This window comes from Solanum dulcamara, chromosome 11, assembly GCF_947179165.1.
Source record: "Solanum dulcamara chromosome 11, daSolDulc1.2, whole genome shotgun sequence".
Lineage (NCBI taxonomy): Eukaryota > Viridiplantae > Streptophyta > Magnoliopsida > Solanales > Solanaceae > Solanum > Solanum dulcamara.
The window spans coordinates 19,495,601-19,506,160 of record NC_077247.1 but is presented as its reverse complement, the minus strand read 5'-3'; the positions used below and the strand labels follow the sequence as shown (position 1 = coordinate 19,506,160).

Genomic DNA, 10,560 nt, shown 5'->3' with positions numbered 1-10,560 from the left:
GTACTAATTACAGGAGGAGCAAAGTTGTACTAAGTGTCCTCTTCTACTCGATGACCAAGGCATACCGAAAAGACGAATTCAAAAAATTAATGGCAAAAGTTGAAAAAATTGATCACCGAATGACATAATATTTGAAAATTACGGGGTACGAAAAGTGGTTGAGAGTTTATGCAACTGTCAACAGGGGGAGAATGATAACTTCTAACATCGCAGAATGTATCAATGGATGTCTTGTTGAAGCATGAGAGTTGCCTATAATTGACTTTTTGGAGCAAACGAGAATGTTATTTGGTGCTTGAAACTGTAAAAATAGAGAAATAGCAGCTTATACAAAACATACTTTGGGTAGGAAATTCAAAGATATCCTAGTATCAAACTCAATGAAGTGTTCGAGAATGAAGGTACACACCAGTTATTTTTTTAAGTAGATATCTACTTGATACATAGTTTCTTGATACATAGCTATATAATACATCAGTTCTGTATTTCCTGTGATCATTATTTACTGACACATCAGTTCTGATACATATTTGTGATAATTATTTACTGCAGGTTGTTGCTTTATTAGAATATCTTTATTCTATTTATGAGTCAGGTATAAGATACATTGTGTGTCTCGAAAGAAAAACATGCAATTGTAGCAGGTTTCAACTAGACGAGATACCATGTCCACACGCAATTGTAGTGTGGAAGAGCAAGAACATTACAGACATGCACCCATACTGTTCTGATTTCTACAAGTCAAAGACATTGGCAAATACTTATGAATTGCCAATGGTTCCAATGCCAGATAAGAAAGATTGGTCTGTTCCGAAAGAAATTTTGGAAGAGTTTGTCTTGCCACCAAAATACAAAAGGATGCTAGGAAGACCAAAAAAAGGAAGAAAAAAGTACTCTAGTGAGAAGATAAGAACGAGCATAAATTCTTGTGATCGTTGTGGCTATGAAGGCCACAACAGAAAGACTTGTAATTTCATGTCCAAAGAGAAATTATATTTTGTTATGCCAAGATACATTCTATTTGGATCATGTTCTTACATCTACATAATTTTTTTACAGTGTGGGTTGTATTTGATACATATATCAATTAACCAGAATATTAATTAAATATCAATAATTGATACATGGATGGTTGGTAATTATTTCCATTGTAAGTTATTTGGTATTGATAGTAATTTCGAATCTGATATATGAGAATAACGGATACATAAACATTTGACTTATTAAGGGTTGATACTTTAAAGGTTGTTGTATTAATTTTCAACTGAATTGTGGTTAATGCATAACATGCTGTATTGATATAGATTGTAGATGTATCAAGAGCTGTAAAGCTTGAAACATGACAATCTGATACATAAATGTGGATGTAGAAGAAGCATTATAGCTTGATACATGAGAATCTAATACATAAAGTAGATGTATCAAGAGTTGTAAAGCTTGAAACATGATAATCTGATACATAAATGTGGATGTAGAAGAAACATTATAGCTTGATACATGAGAATCTAATACATAAAGTATATGTATCAAGAGTTGTAAAGCTTGATACATGATAAACTGGTACATAAATATAGATGTATGAGAATCATTATATATTGATACATAATAATCTGAAACATAGTCTAGATGTATCAGAAGTTCTAAAGCTTGACACATTAGATGTTGATACATAAATGTAGATGTATCAGAATCATTAAATCTTGATACATTATAATTTGATGCATAAACAATATGTATCAGAAGCTGTAAAGATTGATGCATGAGATTCTGATACATAAATGTATATGTATCAGAATTATTAAATCTTGATACATTACAATCTGATACATAAAGTAGATGTATCAGAAGCAATCCAAGTTTGATACATGAGAATATGTTATAAAAACAAGATATATCATAAGTATTAAAAATTGATAAATGAAAACCTGATAAATAAATAAGAAGTCTCAGAAGCATTCAAGTTTGATAATTCAGAATATGATACATAAATATGAAAAAAAATTAAAAGTTTGCTAAATTGTTGAATAGCCAAAAAAAATGTTTACTATTGGTGTAAAAATATAATTGTACATTCTACTACTATAAAATTAAAAAAAACTACTCGACTTCGATCGGTTCTCCTTGACCAGGAGATATGAAATCTCTCTTAGTTTTTTTTGGATTTTCGTTGTCACTAACATAACCATTCTTGTCCTTACAACAACCATACTTCTACAATAGTGCGGCATATCTTGAATGGAAGAATTCAGCATGTAGTCCAGTAGTTGGAATAGAAATTCTATCACTAAGATATTCAGCAAAAATAGCGATGAAAACACCACAATCCCTGCAAAAAAAATGAATACGCAACTTTAAAAAAAATTAAATTTGACATAGTAATGATTTAAATATGCATATTTGTTAATACTCACAAGCTATCGCTTTCTTGTTGTGCAATTCCTTCAACATATTCAATACCAAAAGGGTGATGTGCTTCAAGCATGATACCGATTGATTTGTCCTTGTATGAATCAAGCGATGACCAATCAGTACGTTCAGACTTCTAAAAAAACCACTATCATGAAGGTATGTAAGTAGCATTATTACTATCTTTTGAATCTCTGGGGAAGGATTGCGACTTCTTCTTCTAGATGATGAATCATAGACGTGTATCAACCTCTGTTTCAACACAACTACTGCCAGAACCCAATAAAAATTCACATCATAATTTATCGGGATGTATACCTCATCTACCAAATGCCAGGGCAACCCTGTGGGTATTGAGAAACCTCTTATTATATTCTTCACAGATCTCTTATGATGAGCTACAACAGAGGCCCTTGCCATATCTTCTTGGGTAAAAATGTTAGGTGGAATGTGATAGTATCTTGTGTGTGCAGATTCGATGAAAATTTTGAAAATACAGTTTGCTGTTGTGTATTGATACCGATTGTCCAACTGCATCTTGGATTTCTTTCAAAGGTAGTAAAATATTACATCAATATGCTGCATATTTTAAGAAAGTATTAGTCATACAACTGATACATAGTCACTAAACATAGTAGAAACTGATGTACTGGATATATCTGATACATAGTATTTATGTATCAGATATTATGTCTGACATGTAACAGATGCTCTATCAATAAATGATTACCTCATTATTTCAGCATTTGTTTGGCTGTGACATGAGGTAGAACCAGTTCTTATCTCGAGAAAATGCCACTACAAAGTCTATTTTTTCAAATCCAAATGAAGAGAACTTGGATCTGTAATGTTTCTCCTTTGATTTCCTGAATGGAAACTTATATTAAAATGACAGAACATAAATAATAAACATCTTATGTTGATATAATATATAAATGTCATACTTACTTGTTGGCATGCGATTTTAATAGTCCTTTATCTATTCATTGGGTGTATTCCTACGTGAGCTCGGTTGGGGGCTGATAGCATATGCCAAAACCTTCAAAAGGGTGTGTTTGATACTTAACAAATGTCATTTTTTCTTACCCTTTTCACTCAACCTAAATTTTGTTAGATACGGTGATTGTAAGATCTTAGAAGGCAGCCTACTCCTTGGAAGAGGTGTCTTCGTATCATCTGTCAATACATTGGGTTTTGATGAAAGAGTGGTAGGTAGCTGGCTATCACGTAGTAGACATTCATCCTTAACTACTTGATCATGACTAATGGCAGTCAATGGCATGATCGGTAATGGAAGTCTGGATATTAGAGAATCTATCACCTCTTGAGTTTCGAACGATATCGAGGTTGAAGTTGTAGAATCCTATTTTTTAAGAATTATGAAAATGTTATGACTTCAGTATAAAAAACTGTACTAAATTTAATGAATCAGATACAATTGAGGAATATTACCAATACACTTGAGTTGATTTTTTCTTTATCAATCTGTTGAACATGCTCTTCATATTGATCAGTCTTATCAACAGCCTCTCTCGCATCTTTCATGGCATTATTCTAAATTTAATGTATAACGTTAGTACTAAAATTATTAATATTTAATGTATCACAATAATTGATCTGATACAATACCTTTAATGTATCAGAATAAACAATCACTTAAAAATGATCTGCTCTAGTTGGTTCCATCTGTTGTGCTGATACATCCTCTGATTGTTGTAGAATAAATGATGGTTCTGGTTCTTACAAATGTAATAATAAAAATTATTTAAGAAAATAACTACTGAAATGATACATTATCTTTAATAACTTTGGTTCTGATAAATTATCATCAATGTATCAGTTGAAGCATGTTGTTGAAAAAATTCTGCAGCATCTGATATAATGTTGTGTTCTGATACATCATCCACCTCTTGTATCGTGTTAGATGGTTCAACTACCTGCAAAACATAATAACATTTACTTATGAGATATGAGCATAAAATGTATCAAGATCCATATAGCATCACAGGTTTAACAGATACAAGAGCTATGTAGCATCAGATTGGCCATAACTTTAGTTCTGGTACATTACCTTTAATATATCAGTTGAAACATGATGTTCAAGAGATTCTGCAATATCTGATACAATGTTGTATTTTGATACATCATCCATCTGTTGAATCATGTTGGATAGTTCTTCTTCCTGTAAATATAATGACATTTACTTATGATATATGAACATGAAATATATCAAGATCTATATAGCATCACAGATTTAGCAGGTAAAATAGCTATGAAGCATCAGCTTGGTAATATGTTTGGTTTTAATACATTACCTTTAATATATCAGTTGAAATATGATGTTGAATATATTCTGCAGCATTTGATACAGTGTTATGCCCAGATACATCATCCACCTCTTGTATCCTGTTGGATGGTTCTGCTTCCTACAAATATAATAACATATACTTATGAGAATGATAAATACAATGACAATTGAATATCTGATAGATGAAAATGAAATATATCCAGTAGTTTAAAAGTATATCAAAATATAAATATCAATAATTATGTAATGTATCTACCTTAATATCTTCTTGGACATGAGATTGGACATTTGCTGGAGGGAGATCAGATTTATTTGGATCATTCTGCTCCTCCAATACAGTAGGTGCTTGTTGTTCTTCCACCACATGAAATGGTTGAACAAAATCTACTTTTTTAATTGGAAATGATGTGTCAGTCATGTGGTGCACTATGTTGTCCATGGCTTTCAAAATATCAGTGTGATTTGAATCAATTTTATTCTCTAATCGCTTGTATTTCCGGTCAACCTTAATACAATAATATGAAAAAACATAATGTATCAACTTATTAAAAGTATATTGTGTGTCTTAGTTCTTATAGTAATAACTTATGTATTTCTTTAGAGACTTCTTTAATGTTTTGAATTCCACATGAATAATTTGATCCGAATGACCGAAAGATTCACCGCCTATCCCTAACTTTACCGCAGGTTCTATAGAAGTAGAAACAGACTTTTCTGATGGATTTGGTGGTATGACATCCTTATCCATTTTAGTTTTTTCTACTTGAATGGGTTTTTTACCAGGGTTAGTCTTCATTCTTTTGGGAGGAGGTGGAGAAGATGTATCAGCAACATGACTGGATTTTCTTAATAATTCTGCGGGTGGTTTTGTTGAAAAGTCTTCAAATCCGGAGACTTCTTGAGGTTTTGTGAATTTAACCTTGATAGTTGATGTATCAGCTTCATAATGATGTTCACTGCCAGGAATGACAAGTGATTCAATTTCATCTTGAGATGGCACAATATTGGAGCATTGATACTGCAAAAAAAAATCATGAGAGGAATCATATGTATCATATCAAATTCTATTGTATCAAAGGCAAGACAATAGAATGTATCTTAAATGTTAAGTATAATGAGTCAGTGCATACATGAGTAATCTTTAAGTACATTTAATAAGCAGGAGATGGTATGTTTATTTGCTATAATTATGAAAATGATTTCATGAAATATACCTCACTGAAGATGGTAGACATGAAAGTCTCAAATTTTGGTTTGACGGCAACAACACGCCAATTAAGAATTCTGAGAATTCGATGGCCCACTCTTACGGCAATTTCAGAAGGCACTGAGATGTACATTCGTACTTTCATGCATTCAGAGCGCATGGCATACCGCCCAAATGATACATTTGTTTGGCATTTGAAAACTCCTGCCTAATTCCTTTTATCAATTTGGAAAATGCAATTTTTCCCCATGGGTATTGTGCATACCTACCATTCTTTACCATCTTAAAATCATCAACAGAAATAGGTGAATCACCTAGTTGAGAAAAAATAAAAGTATGGATGAAGTAGAGAATGACCATCTGAACAACATCTTCATTTGTTTTCCATCCTCCAACCAGAAAATGCTGAACGAAACTTCCTTTGTTTATCCCATTTTTTGTACTAGGGAAATATTTAGACAACATCTACTTGTTGGTGCATTTGGATATCGAAAATCATTGATATTATCGATACATCACAAACTAGTAATAATAGCAAATTCCTTGATTGTGAATATGAGTATATAACCCTGCATATGACGAATGTGCAATTACTCTTTGTTTTTTTGCTCTACCTCAAGAAGTAAGAGGCATTTGATGATATTTGCCCTTGAAAATTGCACTGTGACATATCTAGATAGTGACCAAATATGGTTTATCAAAATAATTGTATAGCTTCATCACCTATTGATGATTAAATCATTAATAAAATTAGTCGTATATGCAGTGCCGAATCTCAGGGAGTGTGAGAGGATCTTCTTGATGACGTACTTCATTCCCTGCATTGACATGTAAGATGATTAAATACAACTTAATCTTGATACAAAAACAAGAAGTATCAGAAGCATTATAGCTTGATACATGAGAATATGATACATAAACAAGATGTATCAGGAGCATTAAAGCTTGATACATGAGAATTCGATACAAAAACATGATGTATCATGAACATTACAGCTTGATACATAAGAATCTGATACATAAACTAGATGTATCAGGAATTAGTAAATCTTCAGAAAAATGACATTTTAAAAAAAATAATATAAACAGGATGTATCAGATTCTCATGTAAGCTTGATACATGAGAATCTGATACATAAATAAGATGTATCAGAAGCAGTAAATCCTGATACATGAGCATTTGATACAAAATCACGATGTATCAGAAGTATTAAAGGTTGATACATACGAATCTAATACATAAAATTATATGTATCAGAAGCAGTAAATATTTATGAAAAAACAACATTAAAAAAAATATCTTATATGAACTCATACTTTTGGGAGATTAGGGCGTGTTGAAACCCCTTCAACCTTCTTGTCGACTTTTTGGGGTGAATGTTGAACTTGGGATTTCGACTTCAATTTCTCACGTAGCTTATCCATCACCGATGGATCGTTACGATGCTTGGATCTAACCTCGTCCAATGAAACAAGAATTTTTTGATTTTATTCAACTGTGTGAGACCAACACTAAAAGATGGAGTGGATTCCATGTGTATCAGTGAACAATATGAGTAAAAAAAACTTACAGAAGAAAACAGAGGAAATCGAATGAGGTGAGAAAGAAGTGAGATACCAGTAAAGAAAAAACTTGAATATACCTTACTTAGAAGCTTGAAATTGAGTAATAGATGGACTGAAATTGAAAAAAGAAATTGCCGGCGATGAGGCTGAAGAATAGGCGAGAATTTAGGAAAACTGATATAAGGTAAAAGTGATGTATCAGTGAAATAATGAGAGGGTTAAAAAAGGAGAGATTTTTAACTAGTAGAGAGTATTAATAAATATGATAATATAATATGTGTAAATGGATAGTTTTCCGTGATTTAAATGAGTCCTTGTTTGAAACGGATGGTTAGAGTGCTGTTTCATTACCAGCAAGGATAAGTTACTTGTCCAAAACCATGGTGCATCAAATTACAATATGCTTACCCAATCTACACAATCAAGTCCGAGCCAATAAATTGAAAGCAAACTGCCAGGTGGCCTTATAAAAATGTGCAAATGGATAGAAAGGAATCCATTTCTCTTAAAAGAAGACTAAAGTAGGAAAAAATAGTTAGTAGCAGAAAACATGTCAAGTGCAGCAACATCTTTTCATTCTTGTCTATGCTTCTCTGTTCAGAAATCATCATCGTCGTGTTCAGATCAACTTTTATCAACAACAAAACCAAAATCCATTCTCCAAAAAAACCCACTTTATCAACCAACTCACAAGAACATCTCGTTGCAATTCAAGGAGAAAATCTTGTGCTTAGAAATAATGGGTGTTGATTCAGGGAAAGCACTCTCCCAAAACCCTTGTCTTCACACAGCTTCTTTACACGCTATTCATTCCATCATCACTTTCCTTCAATCGAAAGGACTTTACCAGAAAGACTTTGCAAGGATCTTTGGGATGTGCCCAACAATTCTAACATCAGATATCAAATCTGAACTCAACCCAGTTTTCAATTTCCTCTCAAAAGACCTAAGAATCCCTGAACAAAACTTCAGGAAGGTCATCAACAAATGTCCAAGATTGCTCATTTGCAGTGTTAAAGATCAACTTAAACCAACTCTGTTTTATCTTCAAAGACTTGGCTTCACAGATGTACATCATTTATCTTATCAAGATCCAATCTTACTCGTTTCTAGTGTCCAAAATACCTTAATACCCAAGCTTCATTATTTGGTAAGTTTAGGATTTTCAACAACTGAAGCTGTCCAAATGACTTTGAGGTGTCCAGGACTATTTACTTTTAGCATTCAGAATAATTTCAAGCCTAAATTTGACTACTTTTCACAACAAATGGAAGGCCAATTGGATGAATTGAAAGACTTTCCTCAGTACTTTGCTTTTAGTTTGGATAAAAGAATAAAGCCAAGGCACATTCAACTTGTACAGACTGGAGTTTCAATTCCATTGTCATTAATGCTCAAGACTACTGATGAAGAGTTCAACGACTTGATAAGGCAACAAACTGGATAAGGAGTAATTTTTTTCTTTTTTATTTGTAAATCCTTTGTTTTTTTCTAACTCTTCACCTCACTAAAACTAATATCCTAGTATATTATTTTTCCTAATATACTTTCTATATTTTGATTACTTTATTTTATGTGACGCTTTCGTTATTTGTTTTTCCATAACGCTTTTAATTTTTTAGCCTTATCTGACATCTTTTTATGCTTTTATTGAGCCGAGGTCTCTCGAAAACAAAATAGGACTAAGGTCTGCGTACACTCTACCCTCCCCAGACCCCATATCGTGGAATTTCACTGAATTGTTGTTGTTGTAATAATCCACTCTTCTTTCTTCTCTCCTCCACTCTACTCTGTTCTTCTATAAATTTATATCCATAAGTAATACCTAGTATATATAGACAAAGGGGAAATAGCGATTTTGGTCTATCTATTATTACATAATTTTTGACTATATACATTTAATTTTTGATAATTTAGAGTGTGCGATTTTGATTCTTAAAGTTAACAAAAGTTAATTATTTTAAAAAATTACTATTTGAAAATTGTAGGGTTGATGATTCTAAATGCTTAAAGAATTATGTGAATAAGAAAATTTGAATTTAATAAAAAATAAATATTAAATTTTTTAAAGATTGAAAGTTGTTCGGATATTATTAATAGCCTTAAGGATCATGTTCATATACTAAATTCTTTCAAAAGTAACCGTATTTGACCTTGGCTAGTTGTAATTGAAAAAGAAAAGAAAACGAGTTGCTAATGAATCAAAAACAGAGCAAACAGAGAAACAAATGAGATCATTTTTATATATTTAAAATAATCATTCTAATTATATATATTTTTAACATATATAAATATTTTAATTTTATATACATAATTCTTCAAGTATTTAGAATTATTATTTTTTTATTTTAATTTATATATTTTTAAATAATCATTTTATTAAATAGTTAATTTTTATTAATTTTAAGAATCAAAATTGCATACTTTAAATAATTGAAAACTAATGTATAACGTCAAATAATATAGGACTAATACTGAAATTATGCAATAATTTAAGAACTAAAACCGTTATTTTCCCATAGAGACAATATTGAAATTATAAAAATTATTAATTGGAGATCTATCATTGATCACACTATATGATTATGTTCCATTTGCTTATCTTCATACTATAAATGCTAAATAGAACATAATTCATAGGACATTTCTTTTTGTGAAAAATGCTAAATTTTACTCCAATTAACACCAAACCTTTCTTTTACAGGACATTTTGGGTGGAAAATGCTATCTTTTTTTTTTTTTTTTGTATAAGATGAACACAAAATTCAAATTAAATTTTTAAAGGTTGAATGGAATTTTGTCTCAACATTTTAAATTGAAAATGAAAATTTTGGTGCAAAATTCTTGTATCATCTGGAATTTTTAGGATAATTGATGTAATTATTAGGGTAGTAATTACTAGCCTAGTAATTATACAGTCTAGTAATTATGATGACCTGGTTGTTTTTTTACAGTGTAATTCCAGTGTAATTACAATTGTTCTATTTGGTTGCATAAGCGTAATTACAAGGTTATATTAAAATTTTAAAATAAAAATTAATTTTCTAAATTTAAAATTTATATTAGACAAATA

General features: G+C 31.1%; 1 protein-coding gene across 1 annotated transcript; it reads left to right on the top strand.

The window, feature by feature from the left end:
- The first annotated feature begins 7,988 nt into the window (after positions 1-7,988).
- Positions 7,989-9,059, top strand: LOC129873251 (transcription termination factor MTEF1, chloroplastic). The gene has a single exon (XM_055948305.1). The coding sequence runs from the start codon at positions 8,038-8,040 to the stop codon at positions 8,932-8,934; it is 897 nt and encodes a 298-aa protein (XP_055804280.1). The 5' UTR covers positions 7,989-8,037; the 3' UTR covers positions 8,935-9,059.
- The last annotated feature ends 1,501 nt before the right edge of the window (positions 9,060-10,560 follow it).